General features: G+C 50.2%; 1 protein-coding gene across 1 annotated transcript; it reads right to left on the reverse strand.

The window, feature by feature from the left end:
- Positions 1-1203: 1203 nt before the first annotated feature.
- On the reverse strand, positions 1204-26813 carry TXNRD3 (thioredoxin reductase 3). The gene is made up of 17 exons (XM_078876502.1): positions 26730-26813; positions 25201-25450; positions 21415-21475; positions 19498-19607; positions 18149-18301; positions 13810-13882; positions 13399-13518; positions 12826-12968; positions 12190-12305; positions 8291-8516; positions 7378-7470; positions 7108-7184; positions 6701-6857; positions 5449-5556; positions 5071-5166; positions 4614-4748; positions 1204-3841 (listed from the first exon to the last, which is right to left on the reverse strand). Exons 2-17 carry the CDS (start codon positions 25309-25311, stop codon positions 3779-3781), a joined length of 1842 nt encoding a protein of 613 aa, XP_078732628.1. The 5' UTR covers positions 25312-25450; positions 26730-26813; the 3' UTR covers positions 1204-3778.
- Positions 26814-27768: the final 955 nt, after the last annotated feature.

Raw genomic sequence — 27768 nt, forward strand, 5'->3', positions numbered from 1 at the left:
CCTCCCATAATCTTGAGTGTGAGTGCTCTACTTATCCAAGTAAAACTGTGCCCTGTGCAAACAAAGATCTACTAATCGGGTCTCGCACACAAAAGATCCACCGTATATCCTTTAACAGACCATGTTGGTTACTTCATTTGAAACCGAATGGACTGAGGGGAGGCCCAAAACCGGTTCAGATAATCGTCATTGTTACTGGCCGTGAGCGGGAATCAGACTCCAGTCCGCCGGGTTCGTAGCGCAGTGTGCTAACCTCTGCACTACCGACCGGATTAAAAGACGTACCCCCATCCTTTCAGTTCAAGGACCTGCGTATTGTAATCCAGAGAATACGGTAGCTGTCGGCCTTTGGCTGTGGTGGGGGGTGGTAGAGTCCACGTTTGTATCTGGCCCATCGATCTCCCAAACAAACGGAATTCAAAACACGTGAACTATAAACCCAGAGCGGTGGCGCAGTGGTTAGCGCACTGTTATTTATTTACTCCGCTTGTTCACAAGGTGCGGCGGCGTTGGGAGAGTACTGCTACATTCTCAGTAGGGAGACGATGGCTGCTGTGTGTGCAATCGCAATTGAGTAATTTTGCGGTATACATTTTTCAACACTTGGTTTGGGAATTTTTTTACCGTGACACCGGCCCACAACGGTCTACTCTTGCGAATGACGGCAGGGGATCTTTAACGTCCACCCTTGAAGCAGACGGCACGGAGCAGTTATGGTCAATACACACCACAGTATTAACCAGGGCAGCCCACTGGTATCGAACCACAAACATCTGGAGTGAGCGCGTTCTACGAACCCGGGGCATGGTCAACATCGCTGGCGGTGAGTGATGTCAGCACTGGCCCTGTGGCACTCCCTTCCTTCACCAACCCACACTTAGAAATCGTCTGTGACTTCCTGCTCAAATGAGCAGAGGCATCGGTGCACTCATCTCCTCAGCGATGGATATTCCACATTCCTATGGTGAGTGCGATTCTCTCCAGAGGACAATCACTACTGACTTCCTCCCAAAGTGGTACTTATTTTAATTAACCCTGGAGTTGATGAGCTGACGTTGATCCCCCCCACCCACCCCCCAACCAGGATTTGAACTCGCAACCTTCCATTGCGAGCCACTCGCTGCACAGCCGAGCTACCCGGCCGCGCCTGCAGCGAACCGGTCCATCCTCCCACATGGCAGCACCGATCCTCACACGACGTGCCCTTCTTCACTCGCTCTTTATTTTGTCTCTGCTCACGTCGGGTACAGACAGCGGTTCAACGCCAGAAACACCGATACAATAAACCCATCATCATCATCATGAGCCATGGTCACACTCCCAATTGCTGAATGGATGCCTCCCAAAGCCACCGCCATCTCGCAATCCTGTGATGGACCCGACCCTATTCCCACAGGGATTCATTTCTCACCAACTAGTAGTAGCCACAGCCATAGCGAGCGGTGTACTGGACGTGGTGTGCCAGAAAGACCTGGATGAAATTATACTCTGCCCAAACCCTATACCAATCCCCATACCAATCCCCAACATCAAGAAATCCGCTCTCTCGTTCACTCGCACGCTCACGTCGCGCAGAAATCCATCACCCGCCCACCCATCGTGCACCACGAACAGCCAAAACCGGTACTCGACTCCGATTGTCTGCTGCGACATTTTTCACTGCGGTGCCACACGTGCGCACGTCGGGCATTGGCGTGCACACGTGCACACACACGCACGCACACATGCATGCGGGTCACACAGCACCGCCACTCGCAATCACAGGCTCCTTCATGGTTCGGCTAAATAAAAGCCCGTCCCACCCAGGTTGGTCCGTGGAGAAAAAGACACAGCTCACTTCACTAGCCGTGTACTTGTGAACCAGAGATAGTGATGGGTGAGGTCACAGTCATTTGAGGAGTGGGCGAAGGGAGGTGAGATGGAGAAAATCAAGTTGAGGGGGTACAGGCAGGAGATGGAGACGGCAGCTAGACACACGTGGGGTGTAGACACTGCACAGAGACACGGGGAGCAAAAATATGGGAAACCGAAAGACAGGGGAGCATAGCGAGGAGACGGAGACATGGAGACAGAGATTCACGAGAGCAGAGACAGAAAACAGAGGGGAACCCGGGACAGCAGACACGTGGCACAAGAGGGACACGGAGTCACTGATATGAGATCGGACGGCTGATGTGGCATTGTGGCGACTCCAGCGACACGGGACAGACACAGGGAGGTGGGGGACAGAGCCCGCCCCGTGTTCATCACATTCATTACTCATCACACAAATCCCGCTCACCACCGCACCACCCTCCGCCATGTAGCCCACACAGGCTGTCTGGGGAAAGTTAGCGAGTAGCACCCATGAAGGTCAATGCGACACGCAGGGGGTGCTGATGTGGCCAGAACCATGATCGGCACCTTCGTCTCCCCGGCGGTGATATTTACACACCGCACCAGGTCTTCATTTAAAGCAGTCGACCGAGAGGAGGCGGAGGACCTGCTCAAATAATCGTCACTGATATTGGCTGCGAGTGCGAATCGAACTTGAGTGGCCGGGTTCGTAGCGCAGTGCGACACCCCCTGCACACAAAAGACACGGGCGCGCAAACACGCACGAGGCAGCCGAGGGTCGCACTGCCTGCCAGAGGGGGCGTTAACTTGCGGTGATGCCACATCATCACACCACCAAAATAAATATGGGACAACCCTTCTGACATGGAGGGGGTGTTGGGGGGGGGGGGGGTTGTGGGACGGACCCGCTTCCCTAAGTTTCATCTGCACTGGCCGGCCTCAGGTCAGAGGTTAAACGGCCAAAGCGTCATGGAGGGCATTTTCGATGCCCCTCAAGGTCGCAGGTCAGGGGTGAGAGGTCGAGGTGACCCAGCTGTCGCCCGCTGCCCGGGCTCCTCTGCTCCATTACCTCCCCAATCCTTCTCCCTATCCCCTCCCCTCCTACCACGTGGCACCATCCAACTTGGGGGTGCTTATCACGCAGAGAGGGAATGGGGAGCTGTGTTGCAAAACACCCACTGCTCTGAGAAATATGGCCGCTGCCAATAGGCACAAACTATCCCAACTTTATCCTGTACCCCAACTATAAACTTACACAACACACTATCCCTAACTCTATCCTGTACCCCAACTATAAATGTACACAACACACTATCCCCAACTCTATCCTGTACCCCAACTCTAATCTTACACTCGACACTATCCCCAACTCTATCCTGTCCCCCAACTATAAACTTACACAACACTATCCCCCTAACTCCATCCTTAACCTCAACTCTAATCCCAACCCTCATGATCTCCTTCCTCCCATACATTTTTGTGGAACCCGTCATTGATTTCGCCCCAATATCCATTTCCTTCGTCGTTGTACTCCATTTTACGCTATTGCTTTCACTACTTTGGTTACACAGGTCACTCTTGCGAATAAGATTCCTATCCTGGTCTCTTGAGTTCTCACCTGGTTAAACTAAATACACTTATCTGCAGCAGTGTTTTACAGAGCAGTGGTGCGTTTAACTACAGTGCCGGGAGATGGAATTGGATCGGATCGCAAAGCATCGAGGCCACAATGTGGCTTGCACGACGAATAGAAATCTATGGAAGCTCATTTTTCATGAAAGGAAGCGCCGCCGAGGTTGTGACTATGCACAGACACACGGCAACGGCTGCAGAGCTCGTAAATTACTTAACGAGCTCTCGTGCTTCCGCGGATTTCTTTCGGCGTGGCCTTGCGGTGGTGGAGCAGGGGCCCGGGCAGCGGTAACGACAGCCGGGCTTAACCTCAGCAGCCGGTCTGCTTAATGTCGGCCCCCGAGCGCTTGGTCACCGCGAGCATGGTGAAGATCTGTACACGCAAACACAGAGAGAAGGACACATGCAGAACATACATGGACACACACACACAGGAGGCGCATACAAAGATCCCACCGTAGTCTCTAACAGATTGTAGGGGCAAGTTCTGTTAGCGAGCACTCATTAAAGCCGGCATGTGCACATGAGGTGGTGGGTGGCCAAGACCACGCCCGGTCGCCTTGTGGCGATGTTTACACACTGCACCAGGTACTCATTTGAGACAGAGTTGACCTAGGGGAGGCCCAGGACCGGTTCAAATAATCATCACCGACTGGTGTTGGCCGTGAGCGGGAATCGAACTTGGGCGACAGGGTTCGTAGAGATGTGAGCTAACCGCTGCATTACCGCACCCCACAAATGCACAGGGATCTCAGGGTAAAAGACAAAGACCCCCCCCCCCTCCCGTACAGCCTCAACAGACTGTTGGGGAAAACACTGTTAGTGGGCACCTATGAAGGTTGGCACGGCACACGAGAGGGTGGGTGGTCAAGACCATGCCCGGCTGCCTTTCTTCTCCCTAGTAGCAATGTTTACACACCGCACTAGGTACTCATTTGAGGTTGAATCGATCTAAGGGAGGCCCAGGACCGATTCATATAATCGTCACTGGTGCTGGCCGTGAGCGACACGTACCCACGCACAGGGACACACTAACACACACCAGGGACATGCTACAATGACATGGTGCGGCATGCGGTATTGTCGTTATGTGTTATGGTGCGGTGTGTCGTGCTGGGATGCGTTGCGTTGCGTTCCCGGCTGACCTCGGCGCAGGTCGGGTGGATGCCGATGGTGTTGTCCAGCTGGGCTTTTGTGAGGCCGCACTTCATGGCAACACCGTAGCCCTGGGTTATCTCACCGGCGTTGGGGCCGAGCACGTGGAACCCCACCACTCGGTCCTGCCAAGCCACACCACAAGCAAACCACAAATATGGTTGTCCACACCACCAACATTTTCAACCACAGCATCAACATGTCAACCACACCATAGGGAAACCACCAATACTGTCAGCCACACTACAGGTATACCACCAATACTATCAGCCACACCACCAACAATAATTAGCCACATCACAGACAAACCACCAACATGGTCAACCACAACACCAACATGTATAACGAAAACCATAGGCAAATCACCAATACCACCAGCCACACCTGCAGGCACAACACAGACAAGTGGAGGCACACCACGGTCACACAATGTGTGGGCACACGTGCCTTGTCAGCCTTGTTACAGAGGATCTTGGCATAGCAGCTGTTGTTATCACCACCGGCCACAGTCCACTCCAGCGGCCAGAAGTTGCTGTGGAAGACCTATGTGGAGTGGGGGGGGGGGTCCATGTGAGGTCACAAACCCATGCTGGTGCCCACAGTGTGGCAGGAGGTTCTCACCCACTGGGTGGTGGTTGGTGGTAGTGATGCTAGTGGTGATGGTGGTGTTGATGACGGTGGTGGCGGTGGTGCTAGTGGCAGTGGTGGTGGCGTGGTAGCAGTGGAAGCTGTGGTGGTGTTGGTGGTGGAGGTGAGTGTTGGTGGTGGTGAAGACGATGGTGATGACGGTGGTGGGGGCAGTAATGGTGGTGGTGGTTGTCTCACCTCGATGTTGTCTTCTCCCAGCAATTCGAAGGCCCTCTCCTCCGAGAGGCCGCAGCAGCCGTACTCGAGGGGTGTGAACACGGTGGTGCACACGTTCACATAGTCACACTGCAGCACACACACGACACGTAAACACGCGCAATGTTACGAACACAACGCGTAGCACACACGCACGTGGCGCAAGGACACGTATACACACACACACACGCAGCATACAAAGCACGCAGCAAACAAGCATATACATACGCACGTGTATACACACACACACACGCAGCGCACTAGTTAACATGCAAGCGACACATGAACACATGCAATGATATAAATGCAACATGCACAGTACACACATGCAACATGCGCAGCTAATACACTTAAAAAAAGACAAAGGTGACGCACAGCACGTGCAGACCCACACAGCAGGAACGTGAAGAATGGTGTGCTTGTTCTCAAGATCAGCATTCCATTTAATATATCGCTCCCGGTGAGAGTGGTGCCACTGGTGAGCATGTGTGGCGAGTGTAGTGCAGGGGTGAGTGCACCACGCTAAGAACCCGGAGACCCAAGTTCGATTCCCACTTGCAACCAATAACAGTGGGGAACATTTGAAACAATTCTAGGTCTATTTTAGGTCGAATTAGCTTTAAAATGAGTACATGGTACAATATTTAAACATCACCACTGGGGAAACAAAGGCAGCTAAGGTGTGGTGCTGGTCACACACCCTCGCATAGGTGCGCCATGCCTGCCTGCATAGATGCCCGCTAACAGCACCTGCCCCAACAGCCTGTTATAAGCTACATGGTGGATCTTTGTCATTGAGTGTGCCAACACTGGTGAGCATGTCTAGCGAGTTCGCCACCGGTGTGTGGTGAGTGTGTGGTGCGTGTGCTGCTGGTGAATGTGTGGCAAATGTGCGTGTGGCGAGCGTGCCGCTGGTAAGTGCGTGTGGCTAGCGTGCCGCTGGTGAGTGTGTGTGGCTAGCGTGCCGCTGGTGAGTGCGTGTGGCTAGCGTGCCGCTGGTGAGTGCGTGTGGCTAGCGTGCCGCTGGTGAGTGCGTGTGGCTAGCGTGCCGCTGGTGAGTGCGTGTGGCTAGCGTGCCGCTGGTGAGTGTGTGTGGCTAGCGTGCCGCTGGTGAGTGCGTGTGGCTAGCGTGCCGCTGGTGAGTGTGTGTGGCTAGCGTGCCGCTGGTGAGTGCGTGTGGCTAGCGTGCCGCTGGTGAGTGCGTGTGGCTAGCGTGCCGCTGGTGAGTGGGTACCTTGGTGGTGCCGCCCCCGTAAAGCCGGTGGGCCAGCAGCCGGCCGGCCTGGATGGCGATGGGCGTGAGCTCCAGCTTGCCCTGCAGGATGTCGCCGATTGCGTAAACGTGCGGCACGTTCGTCTGCTCCACGTCGTTCACCGGCACCTTGCCCGTCCTGCCAACGTCACACCAGAGCGTACCATTAGCGCCGTGCTACGCCAGGGGCAATCATTACCGGCAAAAGCATTAACCATGATGATTGCACAATTGGGATAAAATTGGGAGAAAATTACTACAGAAAAACAAGGAAACTGTTAAACGGTCGCCAGTGACAAGTCCATGAGACTCATCCGGCATATCGTGGCGTTTGGGGGTGGCCTAGGCCCGGTACGAGTGGTGGTGGTCATGGTGTGGCCGGGGGCTACCTCTCATCCACCTTCACCCCAACCACGTCCAGCCCGATGTTGGACGTGCAGGCGTCTCTCCCCACGGCGATCAGCACCTAAACGGGGGTCCAGAAGTGACAATCACCGTCGTCGCTTAACAACATAATACGCCATTACTCAATATCGCCCCCTACGGGGACAAACTTGAAACGACCCTCCTGAAAATAAATAGTCGAAGAGACTCGGTGAGAGTATCCTGGGTAAACAAGCGTAAATAAAATAATGTGGGGAGAGGTGCGCAGGACTCACCGTGTTGAACTCGCCCTCGTACAGCTCCGAGCCCTCCGTGGCCTTCGCATGGACCTTGAGGCGGCCGGGGGTGCCGGCCTCAAGCTGCTCAACCTACACAGACAAAAAACCCCCATATAGCCTTAGCAGACTGTAGGAGCTCAACCTACACACACACAGGTTGCATTACTTACTTACTACACAAATACTATACATATCCATATACACCCACCGGAGTGCTGGCTTCCAATTGCTCCACCTATACAAATGTGCACGTTTAGCACAGTTGGCTACGTATGGTGAAGTTCAACATGCATACATACACCATGTACATACCAAATATCCCTCGTATATATACCCTTTGACAGAGTGTTTGGGCAAGTGTTGTTAGCGAGCACCTATGAAGGCCAATAATACAGGGGGTGGGGTTGCCAACAGCATGCCCGGGCACTTCTGACTTGCCAGTGGGGATGTTTACACACCGCACCAGGTACTTATTTCAATCTAAGCCGATCACGTGGAGGCTCAGGACCGGTTCAGATAATCGTCACCGACGTTGGCCACGAGCGGTATTCACACTTCGGGTTCGTAGCGTAACGCGTGAACCACTGCGCCGCGACTCCCAGCTGCCCTCCTCCTCGCCGTTAGCCCTACCGACGTTGTGATAACGGTTCTATCGTGTGAAGGTCGTCTCGTATCTTATGGTATTAAGTGAATCAAGTCTCTTCGTTAAACACGCGCTCCCATTTCTGTCTCTCAATGTAGCCACAAGCGCGCACCTCGTCGTGTTGTACCATGAATAATCTTATACCACGGCACACGGCAGCGCCACCGCCGGGTTGGGCAATCGTGACAATTGGGCCTAGTGGGGGGCCCCAATGGGGACCCATGGGGAGAACCATGGGGGCCCGTGGGGGGCCAGGAGTGGCCCTACCTTGGTGGGCACGAACTGGCGGATGAACTTGACCCCGTGTTTCTCCATGTAGTCTCCGGCCAATTCGGCCATCTGCTGATCAAATCCTCGCAGCAGGATGGAGCGCACCATCACAGTCACGTCCAGCCCCAGCCCCGCCAAGAAGCCGGCGCACTCCAGCGCCACGTAGCTGGCGCCCACCACCAGTGTCTTGCCAGGGCAGTACGGTAGCGAGAAGACGTCGTCGCTGAGAGTACAGCAATGCAACGCAATCAGCAACAGGGTGGCGGCGTGGTGGTAACACTCGTGCCTCGCAGCAAGCCGGGTCTGGATTCAATTCCCGATTCGACCGCCTTTCTACGTGGGCTTTGCATATTCCCCCCCCCCCCTGTTCTGCAGAGTTTGAGTGTGTGAGGGTGTGTGCGTGTTCCATTTTCGTTCATGGCCAACACTAATGACCGTTATCTGAACCGGTCCTGGGCCTCCTCTAGGTCGACTCAACCTTAAATTAGTACCATACCCGATGCGATGTTCCGACATCACCACTAGGGAGATAAAGACGGCTGGGCGTGGTGCTGGCCACCCACACCCGCATGTGCCGTGTTGACCTTCATAGGTGCTCGTTAACAGCACTTGCCCCAACAGTCTGTTAAATCTACACGGTGGATATTTGTCTTTGTGTGAGAGAATGTGTGGGGTTTATATGGTCTCCTCATATTTTGCATGGGTTCCCTCCGGGTTCTCCAGTTTCCTTCCATAGCTCAAACAACAATCCAACTTGTATTGACTTAGCAAGGCTTTCCTGGGTAAACAAGTGCAATCGTAATAATAACACAAGCGGTAAGAAAACACGGAGCGATATGACACTAGAAACTCCTTTGCTTGTTTTAACCTTGCGGTTGCGAGCTCCAAGTCCAAGGGTCAAAACGTCAAGTGGCCAGCAACCAACAGAACTGAAGTTATTATAGACCAAGGGTCGGCAACTTGCTGCTCTGGAGCTGCATGCGGCTCGACTGCTTCGTGACATTATTCACATGCATCGCAGCTTTTGAAATATAGTTGTTGTTTCTTTTACCAAATTCGACAAAATGTCTCTTCTTGTTATATTTGTTTCAGACCCCTGTTATCGACTTGAGATGCAGGTCTGTCAAAGGGCAACACTGCCATTCGATTCGTGATTTGATTTCACAATAACCGGTGATGCCAACACCACAAACGATGACAATGACGACATTGATAAGATGCGTGTCGTTATTGACACAGTCCGGTCACCTCATTTGGCGCGTGACTCGGATCGAGCTTTTACGGGGGTGGGCAGCTGCGTCCACTCCAACCGCACTCGTTACCCTCTCCAGCTCGTTAACTCATCTCGACTTGAGACGCGAGACCCGGCTAATGAGCGGCAGCATCGATCTACCATGGCGAGGTAGTTTTAGCCTCTTCCTATGCAACCGTGTCCTGATGTCCCCCGGCTCCCCAAAACTGAGAACTTATTGTTCCGTGTTTAAATTTCAGAATTAAGAGGCTGAGTTGATAGGTCTCCTTCGAAAAGCTGGGGGAAATTGTAGAACAACAACTCAAATTTCACTGGGAGTCCAACGAATTAACCAAGATCTAAATAACGTCCCTCACCACTGCCCGAAGTCACACAGACCCATTTTTGGACCCAAGCGCTTAACCTCCAACAATGCAACTTCAACCCTGATGGTGCTTACAACGCCGAATGGAGTCCACACAACAAGTTGGCAGTGGTGCAAAAAGCATAACTCAAAAACACCGCGTCTGATATTATTATACCTGAAACGCCAACGATTATATCACCCAGGATGCACCCGTGTCATCAGATCTCAAATGCTAAGCAGGCTTTACCCTGGCTAGTGCTTGGATGGGCGACCAATATGCATAACAGGTTGTTATTTGGCTACATTGTTGACAGCAGATAGCAGTTCAGCAAAACAACAATGTTGCACTCTGCTTCCACGGTCCCCGACTTCACTTACTGTTATGGGTCAAATAAACCCCCACAACCCACGTGGTATAGGGAGGCCCTCATCCAGCAGTGGACTGACAAAAGGGCTGTACATGTGTAATGACAGGGTGACACCTGCTGGCCTGGAAAGGGAATCACGGGTACGGGCACGGTTAAGTACCAACCAATTAGAGAAGGCGGTGTATCTGGGGCAAAGGTGACAGGGGGGGTTAGCCGAGATACTCTGGGAACTTGCTCGAAGGTTCCACAAGAGGGCGTGGCCGGAGACGGAGCCTAGCCACGCCTGGCGGGATATCAGGGGGAGCGGACCCGGGGCTCGGGGCTCATGTGTGGGGTCCTGGGTCCTGGCTGCGTCGCTGCTCGCCGACATCTCTCTCCGTCGTCCGGCCACGTGGAAGATCTCCTGCGTGGTTTCCATCGCCGTCATCGTCACGCCGCCAGCCAGCGGCGTAGCCGAGTGAGGGCGATGGGACCACGCCGAGTGATCGGCTGTGTGTCGAGTGAGGGCGATGGGACCACCCTGAGTGATCGGCTGTGTGTGTAGCCAGTAGAGGTGTTAATACTTAGAGTTATACTCAGTGTGAGGAAGAACAAGTGTTGGCCTGTGCTGTGCCCAGTGTGAGTAATAAAGAAGTACCCTCTACACGACGTGTCGCGGAAGTCGCTCATTACACATGTACTAAAGGGAAATATATACAGTAGGAGACACTGAATGTCGAAACCAGTCCATCGGTTTTACCATGCGTATTGAATCAATGTTGCCGAAATTACACGCTTCCAGAAGGAAGGCCACATCGCAGAAGGGAGGTTTAAAACACTCAACAGTGGTGTGGTTGAGTGTTGACCTCTGCAATGATTAATCGCCGCATCCTCGGAGCTTTGGACTCTGAGCGAACTCCGCTGGGTTGAATGAATTGCGAGGCAGCACGTGCCACCGCCTGACTCGGCGTTCCCGTGCTCGCGGTGCGCTCGGGTTGAAACTGCAGAGTAAGGTTCTCATGCCAGTTCCTCAAGCTGCTACGACAATGTCGAGACGCGCAACCTCCAAAATATTTCAGATCTATATTTCTTGCATGAGAGATCAATAGACTCGCACAGAGACCTAGATAATCATATAGGAACCTAAAAGACCCGCACATAAATTCCATTTTATAAAACCACGTGCATAATGAGCACCTTTGAAGGCCAAAGCAACACGCCCGACCGCCTTTGTCTCCCCCAGTGCTGATGTTTACACTAAATCAGATACTCATTTAGAACCGATTCAACCTAGTGGAGGCCCAGAAATGGTTAAATGATTCTTTACAGTTGTTAGCCGACAGCAGGAATTGAACTCTGTTGTTTGAATATGTGGCGCATTGCGCTAACCACTGTACTACCGCTCCAAACTACATATGCACATAGATTACAATAGCCCCCTCAGCACTTGTGCCAAGCTCGGTGCATTTTGAGGCCATGGGAAGTGCAAAAGCCTCGCTGCCAGGAAGTCACAGAACAGACGCGGATGTTACGGGTTCAATGAGATAACTGGCAAATGCACCTCTTGTGTTCCCCACTGTGCCACCTTGCTGCATTTTAGCAAGCTGGCATTCCGCTCATTGTTGTGAGCATCACTGATCCACCCTCCGCTGTTACTGGAAGCCGAAAGCCTCCAAAATACCTAGTAGCCTCAAAGTACACCTAGCCAGGCACTGCCCAGTAGCATCCTTCATAAACCTCCTCCAAAAGTCGATTTTGACACTGCTGCTATCAGACATCGGCAAGTCCACTTAGCTCCACATCCTTCTGTACCAGTTTACCTGGCACAGCTCTTCTCTAGATCCTGCTGTGGCCGTTAAGAGCCCTCTCTATCCGGCCAAGCTGCTTGGGCAGTTGCATTGGTTGATTGCGTACACGCACTCTCACACTCTGTCCTGTACACCGGCCACACCTGGTGATGCAAAACTCCTTGTCTCCTGGGATGCCCAGGTACCGCGGTCGTTCCCCCATGGCGAGGATGAATGTCTCGGCTGTGTGCTGGGTTTCCTTGCCGCGCTTGTTGGTGGCCTAGGGAGCGCAGCAAACACGTACAGCCGCACGCACACATAGGTACAAACACACACACACACAGTCACCAAGAATTTGTTTACAATGAGGTCACAGGTATCTCTTTCAAGAGTACTGAGTCGGTAAGAACAAGGATTTGCATATACAGGGTGAGTAAATGTATCATCTCATCTCAATCATTCCACTGCCCTGTCTAGCCAAGAAGCCTCCCAGCGGCAGCTGTCCCTGTGTAGCACAAGGTGGATGCAGCACTGACCTGCTAGTAGGCATAGAGCTGCCAGTAGGGGGTGATGTTGTATTATTCTTTTGCTCGTTTACCCAGGAAAGCCTCTCCGACTCGCACTTGCATTTGCTTACCAATTGAATAATTTGTCACCATCCCCGTTACCACTACATTCCCAACTCACTCGGCCACCACCACCCTTACTGCCTCTCACCACCCTCATCACAGACTCCATCAGTCCCCCATCACAATCTCTATCACCACCTCTCACTTGACCCGCACTCCCACCATGCGTACCTTGATAGCGTGGGCGTCGGTGAAGGTTCCGAATGCGTTGACGTAGCTCACGGTATGGTCGCGCAGTGCCACACGGTAGCCCCAGTTGAGCGAGCCAATGTAGTTCTGGATGGCTTCCTTCATGGTGTTCCAGTTGTGAGTCACTGTGGGTCAGGAGCGGGCTCACTTACTCACTCACCAACTAATGAATCAACCCACTCACAAACTCACTCAATTATCAACACCAGCTCACTCACTGCCATGCTCGCTCAAAACCCACTCACTTACCAACAAACTCCTTATCAACATAATCACCAACTCACTAACCAACTCACTCTCAATGCCACACTATGGGGGTCCCTCATCGTGCCCCAGTTATGAATTACAGTGGGAAGGGAGCAACTCACTTATTCGTGAAGCCATACACAAACTCAATCGGCAACTTAATCACCCATTCACTAACTCACTCCACTCATGTGGCTTGGCAAGTGCTGTAGGGCCACAGCTGGTGTAGAAGTGGCACAGCTGATGAAACAGTCACACGGCTGCCGGTAGAAGTGGCACATCTAGTGTAGCAGTGGCAGAGGAAGGCACCTTGCTGGTCGTACTCCCAGCCAAACTTGCGCGAGTCGGAGAGCGCGTGGCCTAGCAAAGCCGCCTGGTGCATCAGCTTCTTTGGGATGCAGCCCACGTTCACACACGTGCCACCCAGGCCTGGATAAAACAGAGAGAGATATGTTTTATTCATTAATAAAGTATATTGTTATTATCAGTAGGCTTGTTTAAACAAGCCTCATCGAGTCCCATAACTCTCTTACAGGAGGGTCCTGCAAAGTTTACCCAGTAGAGGGCGATGATTGCTATGTGTGCTGTAATCCCAACCAAGCAATATGAAGTGTAATTTTTCTAATAAGGAGCATGACGCCGGCACAAAATGGCCTACTCTGTTAGGCCAGGTGAGCATCTAAGTGAGCAGGTGTGTGGGTGAGCAGGAGAGAGGCTCACCCCATGATGTGCCCAGCGGAGTCGGCTGCACAAAGTCCAGCACCATTACCTTCTTGCCGAGCTTGGCCGCCTCCTGCGAAGGGAACGGCGCGTTGGTACTGCGGGTAGCGATGCGTCGACTCAACTATTTGACGTAAATTTTTACACTCACAATGCAAGCGCCAAAACACACATAAATCGATGTTACCTGCTACAATGCGCAGTTCAGAAAACGCGGCGGTTAGAAAAACAGAAACGTGCTCAAAGAAGCGTGGAGAGATGCGTGTTTGGAATTGTAGTGTGATATAAAAAGAAAACAGATTAAAGACATCATCTACAGTGTTGGAGAAGTAACTGGGCTTGGGAAAGATACGTCGCCAGAAGGGAAGCTGCGCGTGGTCAAGAATAATAACGGAGTGGCAGCCAAAGAATGGAAGGCATTTGAGAGGACGTTCCCAGTGGAGAGGGAGTGATGAGATCAGCTCATGGTGAGCAGGTGCTGGCTGGATTGTTGCATTACAGGTTCGTGAAATGTGGTGGTGGTTTGGAGCGGCCTTCATCCAGCAGTGGATTGTTCATGGATGATGATCATGGGCCAACATGACCCCTGCAGCCAAACACAAGTCAAGCGATTTCCTGCTCAACTGAGCATTGAGGAATGTGTGCTCATCTCCTGTTAACAATCCTGAACCAGTGGTGGAAATTCTGTATTCCTCTGGCAAGGGCCAGTCTATGCATAGGACAACCACTGTTGACTTCCCCACAAAGCAATACTAGTTTTATCGACCCCGGAAGGATGACGGGCTGAGTCAATCTGATTCCAAGTCGCTCGCTCTACCACTGAGACACCAGCTGATGAAGAGCTCGAACCTTAAAATTAGTGGAGGGATTTTGAGCCAGGGCGAAAATTCTACATCACTATGGCAGGGGTTAAATAGCAAACGGCACAACATTCGCCACAAAAATGAATTATTCTTAAATCCAATCTTCACTCCTAATCTCGACAATTCATGAAATCGTGTGAGAGGTTGGGGGGATGGGAGGAAGGAAAAATGTCAGAGCTAGGGTGGCGCAGTGGTAACACTTGAGCTTCAGAGTAACAGGGCCTGGGTTAGATACCCAACTCAGGTGCCTTTCTATGTGTAGTTTGTTTCTTCCTCTGTTTGGTATGGGTTTTCCAGTTTCCTCCCACAGCTAAAAAATATATTTAACTGGTATGGACCAAACATCCCAATACTGAAAAACAACCTGCAAATTACTCATCGGGATACAAGAAACTTGGGACTGAGTGAATACTTTCCTGGCTAAACAAGTGAATAATACATTTCGATTTAAAGCTTTCGTGACTGCAGGGATGCATCTTCTTGGTTCTTTTGATAAAGTCACGTAGAATGGAAATAATAAAATAATAATCAGACTCTCTGTCTTCTCGACAGACCTGTTCTTCACCTGAGGACGGCTGCTTGCGTTGTGGCCGAAACGTCGCGAGAATTATTTTATTAAAACATTTTTTTATTTTATTATTTCCATTCTACGTGACTTTACCGAAAGAACCCAGAAGAAGTGAATAATAATCAAGCGGCTACCTCTACATCCGTTTACACCTCTAAAGGTATGTACAGAGGTACACAGAGATCAAAGTACAACTATTGCCCCTAAGTCTATTACCGCATTCTCCAGATTATAAGACACCCTGGGAAAATAAGATGCACCCATCAACTTGTTCCCAGTGTTAATAAAGTTACACAGATCTGGCTTTCATAATTTCGTGTTCATCACTCAAACTTAGATCGGATGACGCCCAAATGTGGGCAAAGGTCCTAGCACGGCCAGTATTGGTGCTTAAATCATCGGCTATGCATGGCTCCTACGACGCCGTACAAGATCAGCAGGTTGTGGGTTCTGGGCCTGCTCAAGATGGCCACCACTTTCCCAAGGCTTGCTCTGTCGCAGCCCACATCTGCACGGAGGCAGTTCAAAGCATCAGCTGCAGATTGCCCGTGGTTCCCATCACCCGGATGGAAAAGTCTCCGTGGTGCGTTGTGACGAATCTAATCTCACATACACCTACCATATTTAGAGGCACCCACAATTCGAGCAATAAAATGTCATTTAAAAAAGTGTGTTATAATCATGATTGGCGACGTTTTGAGAAGAGAGACGGTCTCTGTCCTATGATGAAGGGCCATTACTTTAAACTTCACCTATTAAACTTATATTCCTCTTTCGAGTCATTGTTATCGACCAATGTGTTTTTTTATCTGAGGAAATGCTGACTCACCAGGCAATTTCTGACATCACTTACAATGTGTACAGAAGCCTTCAAAACTGTTTGCCATGTGGTGACAAAGTAGAGGGAGGGACGCGCAGGTGACAATGGGATAAATGCCAAGGCCTCAGGGCTAAATGTAGGTGCAGTTCTGCCATGCTTTAAAAACGGTCACCACGCTTGGCACCAAGTCGTAATCTCTACACGCTGTTCTCATGACTCCCGCGGCAAAAACACAATGACACATGAACCTTATGGCGGTACCCCGGCTCTCGCATAATGTCCATGATAGTCATTTTTAGTCTGTTGATGGTCGGCGATGCGGCAATCAACTCATCTCGACGAGCTGTACACGATGCACTATGGTGCATACGAGCGTTCAGGGTTTCAGCGCAATCGTCCTCGCTGCGTTTCGACATCTCGGAGTAGCACTGATTTCGGATTGGTACCCCAGTCGCGGAGTTAAGTACACCCCTGGAAAAAATAGTGTCCCAGATATAAAATATTTAATTGCCTCAGCCATTTTGTATTATTTGGTACCCCTGGGTACCGCCATAAGGATCACATGCGCCATCAATAAACACTTGCAACGCGGTGCAAACAACGCCCCTCATAACACACAAGGTGCTTGTGTTAGCAGTGGTGATGGTGACACGTGGTCATGAGGTGGCACCTGAGTTCTGAGATTTATACCGAGACACTGTGACAATCGAAACGTAAATTGGCACCAGCTGATGCTAGGGCCGTGCCCTCAGGTGGTGGCGGCGAGTGGAGTTTATGGATGATGAAAATGCGATGATAGTGCAGGCAACTATGTTCCTGGTCATTCGATACCATCACTAATAAACCACAATTGTCCATCACCCACCATTACCCATCATCTACCATCATCTACAACCCACGGTCACCCATCAACCACCATCATTGATCACCTACCACCAACTACCACCAATCAGCCACCATCACCAACCATCTACCATCACCCAACATCACTCACAAGCCACCCGAAGTCTTCACACAGCCTCGCTTCACTACCCTACACATTGTTACAGTTTCTGAGTACAGACACAAAGGACAAAAACTTCAAACGGCTAGCAACAAAGAGCACTATCAAAGTTATAATCGGTACGAGTTTACATGTTTTATAAATTGAGCAAGGCCATTGTAAGAGCTTTGGAAAAGAGACACGAATGGGAAGGAATCACCAAGGGGAGCAAAGCGAGAGAAGGATTAGAAATAGAAGTGTCATGGTTCTGCAGTGTGGTGAGTGAGTGGTTGAGTGTGGACGATGATTTAATTAGTGAATTCGTGGGCAAGTGGGTGAGTGTGTAGGTAACTGAGTGGGTGAATGAGGGAGTGAACAAGCGAGTGAATGTGTGGGTGAGTGGATATGTGAAGAAGTAAAAGAATTGAGTAAGGTTATTTCTACTCACGGCACCCACCCACTTAAGCCGGTCACGGCTAAAACTAAACTCCTAAAGTTAGTTTGGCAGTAATCTCTGCCCAACTGTGCCAGAGGCAAACACACACGCATGCATGCACCATGACTTGGCAGTTTTCCGGTTAGGGGTGGGACGATTGCTGTAAAGCACGAGGGGCCGGTGTGGAACGGCACCAGCACCACTCCGCACAGCATTTCTGCTCCTACCCCCACCACCACTAAGAGGCAACGTCACACTTGAGCCTCATCAGGCACCCATGGCCAGTAACTCATTGCGTAAGCACAAGGTACGGCCGTACTGCTTTTTAGTGCTAATGACGCTCGCTTCAAAGCTAATGCGATTCCTGCTGCAGCAGTCATGGTAAAAGGGGAAAAAATGCAGACCACAAACTCCCCCACCACAGCGTGGATGAGCACGTGGGTGGGTTGGTGGGTGAGCGCGCCGTTGAGCAGGCAGTTGCGTAAGCTATCAAATGAGTAGGAAAGTGGGCGAGTGAGCAATTGTGTGAGCTATTGAGCTATTAAAGGAGCGTGCCGGCAAGTGGAATTGGCTGCGTAAATGAGAAGGAGAGTTTGATAGCGAGTGAGCAAGTAGATGAGCGAGTGTGTGAGCGAGTGAGTGAGCGAGGGAAGCGGTCCCCCCCTCTTGCCTTGGAGGCAGCGAGCCCCCCGGAGCCCCCCCCGATGACAATGAGGTCGTATTCGTAGGAGTGGTGCACTGCGTCCGTGTCCTCCACCGGTGGTGTGGGTGAGGGGGCCGTGGAGGACGCCAGCAGTTGCTGTAGTCGACCGCTCTGATACGCCTGCATCACCACCAGGGCCAACAGACAGAGACAAGCAGAACCACCCAATAGCTCACACCACATCCTCTCACAACACTCAGGCACATGGCGTGTGTATATGCACCCACTTGTATACATACCCAAGACAAATATTCCCTCTATAGCCATACAGGTTTGGGGAAAGTGCTGTTAGCGAGCACCTACGAAGGCCGGAGAGCCACACGAGGGGGTGGGTGGCCAGCACCACGCCCAACCAGCTTTGTCTCCCTAGTGGCAATGATTACACACTGTACTCGGTACTCATTTGAGGCTGCGTCGACCCAAAGGAGTCCCAAGACTGGTTCAGATAATCGTCACTGGTGTTGGCCGTGAGCAGGAATTGAACTCGCGGTCACTGGGTTTGTTTGTAGCACAGTGCGCTAACTGCTGCACTACCGCTCCTCATTACCATCACAAACACAACGATAAAGATCCCCCGTATAGCCTTGACAGACTGTAGGGGCAAGTGCTGTTATAGTGAGCACCTATGAAGGCCAGAACGGTACACGAGGGGGTGGGTGGCCAGCACCACACACACACATGTATACACGCAAACACACAAAAGACAAAGATCCCCTGTATAGCATTTAACAGATTGTTAACGGCTATACAGACAGACACATACGCACAACCCCACTTGTAAATAATGAGCTGTACATGTGAAAAGATCACAAAGACCTCGCACATTTCCATCCGAGGAACCCGGAGCCAATTATCACCAATTAACATCTCCTTCAGACCGTCTATTTCCAGCGACGTTGCATATTCTGGGGGTTTCTGTGCGAGATGAGAATGCAATGTCTACTCAAATTAAATAATTGTCCCGGGTGTCTCACACTCACAAAGACCCCCCAGTAGAGCTTCAACATAATTTTGGGGCAAGTGCTGTTAGCGAGCACCTATGAAAGTCAGCAACGGAGCACATGGTGGTGGTGTGACCAGCACCATGCCCTGTCACCTTTGTCTTTCCAATTCCGATGGTTACACACCACACCAGATACTCATTTAAGGCCGAGTCAACCTAGGGGAGCAAACGGCAGGTTCATATATTAGTCACCGATGTGAGTGGGAATCGCACTTGCCGGGTTTATAGTGCAGTGCACTCACCACTACACTACCGCTTCCCACCCATATACACCTACACACCTGTACAAACTGGGGTGATGGCTGTGCCTTACCTGCATCGTCTTGTCACAGCCTCCCACGTGAGTCTTGTTGACAAACACGTTGGGCACTGTTTTCTGTCCCGTCATCTCCAGCAAAACCTCCTGGATGAGAGGCCCATCGTCTGAGGGGAGACACTGGAGAGTGAGAGAGGTGGAGCAAGCCTAACACTCCCACAGCCAGACTTATACGCTACTAATTTTCTCATACACATCCTTACCTATTAATACTACACTGATACATTAATCTCACACTCAAACACAGTCGTCACATTTATCATATTTTTGTATTTTAGTATGCTTGTTTACCCAGGAAAGCCTCACTGAATCTAAATTCACTTTTTCAGGAGGGCCCTGTCAAGTGGCTGCAGTAGAGAGCAATGTTGCTGTTATGTGAAATCCAATAATCTGCAGGCAATTTTTCACCAGTGGGATGTTTGGCCAATACCAGTTCCTCTGTGTGTGTGGGTTTAGTACATTAATGCCACATACCCACACATCAATACCACATCCCTACAGTCCTGACTTCTCTGTGCATTACTACTGTACTCACACAACTACAAAATCCACATCCATGAGTAATCCTTTTAAAGGTGAAACATGTGGCAACGTCTAAAGGAGGAGTTCATGAGGCTTTTAAAGCAACATACAGTGGTCGTTGTTATTATTATTACTATACTACTCTATACGTCTGACAAGGTGGTGGCGTAAAACAATCAGGCATGTGTGTCGTGTGGCATGGCGTGTTGTAATGTAGCATGGTGTAGTTTGGCATGCTGTACAGTGCGGTGTATTGTGTTGTAATACAAGAAGAACAATGGTGAAGTTTAGCATGATGTGTAGTGTAGGAGTGTAACACTGTGTTGCAAAGCAGCATGACATAGCTTACTGTAGGGCCGAACAAACAATTACAAACACATGCCAATCATACTTCTGAAAACAATGACTAAGACCACATCTTCAATGCAACTTCTAACCCCTCTCAATAATACATCGTACGAGTAGCAAGATCTCTACTCTCATGAAAAATATCCAATCGTGTCAATGCGTAGAAATTACAATCCGCCTTCCTCCTTCACATTATATATTTTTTCACATATCCCAACAACCACGCAGCCTTCTGGGAATGCATACTATGAAGGAGGCGCATTTGTCTGCTCATTTTATTTTGACCCAAACATCGCATCTCCTGGATTTGCAATTGCTCGGAGACACTGGTGTAACCATCAATCGCATCAGAACATCAACAGGCTGATGCGCACAGCTCCTGCATAAATGGGAAATTAAGAACAAAAGCCACCACAGTAGTGCGATTGTTGCCATGCAACCCAAATTATGGAGCGTATAGTCAACCACTCTCGTCTGAGCTCCTTCAATGGAGGAGGAATAGCAACACTACACGAACTCTCTCCTGAAGCCCTCTTGTGGCTAGCGGGCCTCGACATTGGCATTAAGCTTCTGAAAATGTTGCTGCCATTATGTCAGTCTCCACAACGGCAATTATATTTTCAAGAATAATAATATGCTATACCACAGCAATGTTATTTGAAATTACAATTATAGGGATTATTGCAATTAAAAACAGATGGCACGGTTACCATCACCTTCACCCGAGGCCTGCTGCACACAAGAACATTTCTGGTAGCGCCGTGCGTGCCAGTTAGCGCACGGCTAGAGTAGGACTCGGCAATCTCCAGCACCGGAGCCGCATGCGGCTCTCGAAGGACTGCTTCGTGTTCGTTATTTATGAAGGAAATTCTCGTCTTAACATGGATTGCGGCTCTTTAAATATATATATATTTTTTTTACCAAATTCGAATAAAATTACTCTTCTTGTTATTTTGGTTGCAGACCACTGGATAAAAGGGCTTGCATTGGCAGTGGAGTGGTTGGGTGTGCTGAGAGGCAGCAGTGCGTGACCGGGTCTCGTACCTATGAGGTCCAGCTCCAGGGCTTCGTAAGAGACCTTCAGTTCTGTGAAGAGCCCCTTCACCTGCCGACCAGAGATGGGAATGAACTCATTAACATTCTGCACCAACATTGTGTTTATCTAGGTGCGAAATTAATTGCATGAATGCATACTGTGTCAGTTATAGATTTAAAATAATCGTATACCTATTACATTGTTTGCGATGGATGGGTGCGCGTGCATGTGTAATTACATGTTTGATATGTTTATGTATGTATATATATGCAATCATGCGAGTGTGTGCATGTGTATTGGTGCTCGATAACAGCACTTGAATGCTATAGGCGGGGATCTTTGTTTTTGCGTATATCTGAACATTGGTGTCATATTTGAACCAGTTCTGACCCTACCCTTGGTTAACTCAACCTTAAATAAGTACCTGGTGCAGCATGTAAACAATCTGCACTGGAGAAATAAAGGTGGGCAGGCTTGGTGATGGCCACCTCACCGCCTTACGCGCGGTATCGGTCTTCAATGGCACTCGCTACCAGTACTTGCCCCCACAGTCTGTTAAAGGCTATACAGAGGATCTATGTCTTTGTATGTATGTGTAAGTGGGGTGTGGTAGTGAAACGATTAGCACACTGCGCTATCAACCCGACAGCCCGAGTTCGATTCCAGATCACGATCAATACCAGTGAAGATTATTTGAATCGGTCTTGGGCCTCTCCTAGGTCAACTCGGCTTCAAATGAGTACCTGGTAAGGTGCGTAAACATCGCTACTGGAAAGACAAAGGCGGTCGGGCGTGGAGCTGGCCATCCACCCCCTCGTGTGCCAGTGTCGGCCTTCATAAGTGCTGCTCACGAACAGCACTTGCCCCAACAATTTGTTCAGGCTATATGGGGGATCTTTGTCTTTTTGTGTAAATGTATATTGTTTGTACACGCATCATTACGTGTTTGCTATCCGTGTGTAAATCAACACCCAGGACACCCTAGCAAATGAGATTTTTCCATCTCGATGGATTGTTCAGGTGAAAACCCTCAATAACGAAGCAATAAACCCAAATAAACACTGCAACTCTGGATCGCTCATTCAAAGCAATCAGTACCATTGCTGACTGCTTGACGTTTTAGGTATCTAGGTCTGCACTTGGCACACATGCACAAATAAAAGGATAAAGATTCCCCCAATACTTATGGCCTTAACTGGTTGTTGGGGAAAGTGTTGTTTGCGAGAGGGGGGGGGGTGGCTATCCGTTTGATAGTGCTGCTTGTTGCTGGCCGTTAGACGTTTGGGGGCCTTTGCTCATAAACTATAAAAAAAAAATATTAACAGGTACACTTATCTCCACGCCCAGCATGTAGGTGGCAATTATCCCTAACTAGTGATCAGAGGCGCAAGCCCACCGGGGAATGCTCCCACGCCAATTAGTGGGCAAAAATTACACGTGCTTTATGACGGCACACTCATCAGTATCAATCAGCCTCCTTTTTAACCCCCCCCCCCCCCCATGGAGACCTGCATTGCAGACCCCTCCTCCCGCCCCCCCATGATGATGGCAATATGTTCAGAAGCTCAACGCCAATATCAAAGTCTGCGAGCCATTAGCACGGTTGGCTACGTACGATGGCAAAGAGAGTTCAACAAACACACATAGCCATTATTCTTTGGTTCTTTCGGTAAAGTCACGTATAAAGATAAAATAATAAATTAAATAATAGCATACTACGACGTTTCGATTGCAACACAAGCAATCATCATCTCTCTGCCCCCGCCCCCTCTCTATATTTAAGGCCCCGTCACAGAGGCGACCTCTCTCTTTGTGCCGATACGTGTTCTCTCTCTGTGTATCTTTATGATGTCTGTCTGCTTATATGTCTGTCTATAGTTTTCTGGTTAGATTTTTGTTGCTATTTCTTTTATACCTGATGATGATTGCTTGTGTTGCAATCGAAACGTCGTAGTATGCTATTATTTAATTTATTATTTTATCTTTATACGTGACTTTACCGAAAGAACCAAAGAATAATTCCTGCAGTCACGAAAGCTCCAAAATTAACACATAGCCATGACGAGAGGACTCTTTATGACAAAGTTCGGGTAGTTTTGCGTTTTCTCCTCCGTTGAAGGAGCACAGCGTACGGTCGTTTATGATGCGCACCATTTTTTGGTTTACACGGCCACAATCGTACTGTGGATTGTCATAAATTTTCCATTCATGAAGGAGCTGTGCGCATCGGCCTGTTGACGGTCTAATGCGGTTGATGGTTACCCCAGTGTCTTCGAGGTTGGTGTCAAATCCAGAAGATACGATGTTTGGATCTCGAATTAAGTGATTACGATTATGATGATGATATTGAACACACAATCTTTATCTGCAGCAGCCTCGACTCTTTCGAGTAAGGCTGCCGCTGCCCTGGGACGTGGTGTAATTAACTTTACAAGCATTCAGATTTAACGACGGTGTTGTAAGACAACGCTGCCTGCTGCCACAGGCCTCCGGGCTCACGAGGTGAGCGTGGTTGAGACTATGGTGAGGATATGCAAATCCTGACCACAGAGCCCCCCCCTCCCAACATCGGCCAGACTCGGTCACCACCCAAGTCCGTCTCTGGGTAACTTGGAGGCTTCTTGCAGTGTTATAATACTTCACACTGTAATATCGTACAATTTTAACGTTGACGGTAAGGTGATGATCGTGATAGAATTTCCCCGTAATTTTTTAGTTCGCGGCTATATTGGATTGTTTTAATGCTTTGCTCTCATTCCAGTACGATTAAACACTGCTGAAGAGTTGTTCCACTGCAGTTGAGTGGAAAATAACGAGTGGTCGTCCGACTATGAAAAGTCCCCTGCGGTGACAGAAGTTTACTGTGCACAGCGCTAAAAAATTTTATTCAAACATTTCATTTTGGAATGCCTTGATACGGAATATTTCGTTTGCAAGCATTTCCAGGATGTAATTAAGCCAAACGTTGTTTTTGCAAAGTGGACAAAAATTAATCCCTATAGTTACCCGATTCGCGAGGCTAAGATGCTACTTCGCAATGACGGATGGAAAAAAAACCATCGCTGTGCCCCCCATTGCAGAGTGATGATGGGTCCTCGTGCGGCCGTAATGAAACGAAGTCGTGGAGCGTAATGCAATTGAGATGTACATCAATTGTGGGCCGTACATAATTAAGTCGTGGGTCGCGTGAAACTCAGTAGTTGTGGTTCGTCGTGTCCTGCCGTACCCGGGTTTAAATCACGGCCGTGGCGTGAGTGATGACGCCTCGTCTCGCGTGTGACGAGAGAAAACACGCTGAGGAATTCACCCCGGCAAGTCAAGACTCCGCATGCCGAGCACAACCGCGCCCCAGAGGCCCCGAATCCTCGCAACCATTACATCCGGAAGGCGAACCACACACACACACGGCGCGAGTTTACCATCCTTGAACCCTCTCCCTGAACCAGACAGTGACTCAGCTTTCACCACGAAGTCGAGTACGACACCGACTCGAGAGAAAGCCAGACCGACCGCCTCACACCCCACCGCTCACCCCTCACATTCACCCTCAAACCCCTCAACAACAACAAGCGCCATTCGCCACTAAGTGGCGGTGCGTCCTTGTGCCAGGCCATGTGCACCTTGAGGCTACCACGTGAAGTTGTCGAACGCCCGCTGGCAGCAGGTCACGGGGCAGACCCAGCAGGTGCCACGGGTCGACTGACTGAGATGACCGAGATGAGTGGCTGATGCACCACCTGTGCCCCCTACTGTACCAACTACCCGTCACTCACTCACCCTCACAGCCCTCTCACCTTTTCGCAGAACGGACAGAAGCTCTTGCTGAACAAGACCACTGGGACTCGCTCCACAAGACCTTGGACTCGCGTTCGGGCCGCCTCCCGTGCTTCTCCCGTGGGGGGCATGGCTCCCCTGAGGCTCTCTGTGGCTCCTCTGTGGCTCCCTGTGGCTCTCTGTGGCTCCTCTGTAAAGGCGTCTGTAGGTCCTGGTGGTGAGCCCTGTTGTGTTGTCGATGGTGACAGGGGGTCCGGATGCAACTGGGGTCTGTAAACATCAGCAGCAGCAGCAGCGATTAATTCCAGGCGGAGATGTCCGCGGCTGAGCCCCGGGAAATGTTCTCAATGAAGCCACGTTAAGAGATGTACGAAGAGAGAGTTAAGAGCATGTGGTGAGTGAGAGAATGGGGGGGGGGGGATGAGGAGCAGAGGAGGGTGGACGAGGTGTGTGGAGAGGTCAGTGGAGCCGAGTGATGTTCCTAGTTGATGGGAGTTGCGTAGCGAGTGTGTGCGGTGGGGAGTTTACGGGGAAGTTGAGACGAGAGAGATGCGGGGAACGTGAGGGGGGGAATCGAGTGAAGAGGTGTGTGAAGATCTTCTTGGTTCTTTCGGTAAAGTCACGTAGAAGGGAAATAATAAAACAATGCAAATAAAGCTAATTCTCACGTTTCTTGCTGTGGATTTCACATCTGATGATGATTGCTTGTGTTGCAATCGAAACGTAGTGATAATTTTATTGTTTCATTTTTATTATTTTATTATTCCCTTCTACGTGACTTTACCGAAAGAACCAAGAAGATGAATCCCTGCAGTCACGAAATCTTTAAATCGAAAAATATTGATGATGTTGTGTTGAAGACTAGGTGATTCTGACTATTGACACGCTAGTTAGTTTTAAGATGTTCTTGTACATGACGATGTTGGTAAGGTACTGACTGATTTTCCCGAGTTAGGCAATGAGTTGATAATGTCGAGGCGAAGCTGAATACGTAGAGCATAATGTTGAGGATATAGCAAAGTTGACGAGGACGTTGGTGATGTAATAACGAGGTTTGGTTAAGAGGTGCGAATGAGGTTGGTGACGAGGTCAAGACGATGTTGGTGATGAGGTAATAGAATTACGTCGCTGATAAGATGTGGACGGGGTTGTAGACGAGGTAAAGATGAGGTTGGTGGCGTGAGGTGGTGTGGGGTGGTGGTGATGAGGTGGTGGTGATGAGGATGAGGTGGTGGTGATGAGGAGGTGATGAGGTGGTGGTGATGAGGTGGTGGTGATGAGGATGAGATGGTGGTGATGAGGGGGTGATGGCGATGAGGTGTTGGTGATAAGGTGGTGATGAGGTGGTTATGATGATGAGGTGGTGATGAGGTGTTGGTGATAAGGTGGTGGTAATGAGGTGGTGATGAGGTGGTTGTGGTGATGAGGTGTTGGTAATGAGGTGTTGGTAATGAGGTGTTGGTGATGATGGTGATGAGGTGGTGATGAGGTGTTGGTGATCAGGTGTTGGTGATCAGGTGGTGATGGTGATGAGATGAACGCTTCTCACCTCCGCCTCGCGCTACTGGCGGGAACCCCGCGCCGCTCTTGCCTAAGAAGCCTCGCGCGCGTCAGCGAGCACGTGACACTCTGACCAAACTCACGATTCTTAAAACGCCTTGCGGGCGTCCAACGAACGTGAGGGGCGTCACCCTTCCAAGCCGATTACGCGCCCCCAGGGCACTTTTCCTTGTCACTTCTGTGCCCACGGGTTTGCACCCGGTGGTCAAGCTCATGAGGTGGGGTGGGGCCACGGTTACGGGGCGTAGCCGCGAGTAAAGGGGGGGGGGGCGACTGAAAGGGATGGGTTGAATTTAGACTTTAAACTTTCGTGACTCCAGGAATTAATATTCTTGGTTCTTTTGGTAAAGTCACATAGATAGAAAAAAATACAAAATACATTTTAAATAAAAAAGTAATTTAAAATAATTAAAGCTAAAAACCCACAATAAAAAGAAAAAAAAATTAATAGTAAAATTTAATTATAAAAAAATATCATGGGACCTCCTTTGCCAGTACCAAAATATGAGAATAGGTTTTCCTCTTTTTTTCTGCCATTCTCAAATTTAAAATAATAAAAGCAAAAAACCCACGACGTTTCGATCGCAACACAAGCGGTCTTCATCAGGCGGGGCCACGAGTAAAGGGGGCGGGGCCACAAGTAAAGGGGGCGGGCCACGAGTGAAGGGGGCGGGGCCACAAGTAAAGGGGGCGGGCCACAAGTACAGGGGGCGGGGCCTGTAAGTAAAGGGGGCGGGTCACAAGTAAAGGGGCGGGGCCATGAGTAAAGGGGACGGGCCCACTAGTAAAGGGGCGGGACCATGAGTAAAGGGGCGGGGCAAGTGAAGGGGCGGGGCACGGGTGAAGGGGGCGGGGCCATGAGTCACCTCATTGTTGCCGCACGGGGCCACCTCGTGCGAATTTTAGATTTCCACGCCAACCACGATGGATGGGTGGTCAATCAGGGGCACCACCCACCACCCACCACCACCCACCACCTGAGGTTCAAGTTCTTCGTGTGGTTTGTGTTGATGGAGAGCAGCAGCTGT

This window comes from Lampetra fluviatilis, chromosome 44, assembly GCF_964198595.1.
Source record: "Lampetra fluviatilis chromosome 44, kcLamFluv1.1, whole genome shotgun sequence".
In the NCBI taxonomy this organism is placed as follows: domain Eukaryota; kingdom Metazoa; phylum Chordata; class Hyperoartia; order Petromyzontiformes; family Petromyzontidae; genus Lampetra; species Lampetra fluviatilis.

Bases quoted from the DNA above. Each gene is read 5' to 3' on its own strand.
- TXNRD3 (XM_078876502.1), bottom strand. From the start codon at position 25,311: ATGCCCCCCACGGGAGAAGCACGGGAGGCGGCCCGAACGCGAGTCCAA. The intron at 19,608-21,414 runs GTACGAGACCCG...GTCTCCCCTCAG, and splicing joins CCTGGAGCTGGACCTCATAG to ACGATGGGCCTCTCATCCAG. The intron at 12,969-13,398 runs GTGCCTTCCTCT...CCTGACCCACAG, and splicing joins CTGGGAGTACGACCAGCAAG to TGACTCACAACTGGAACACC.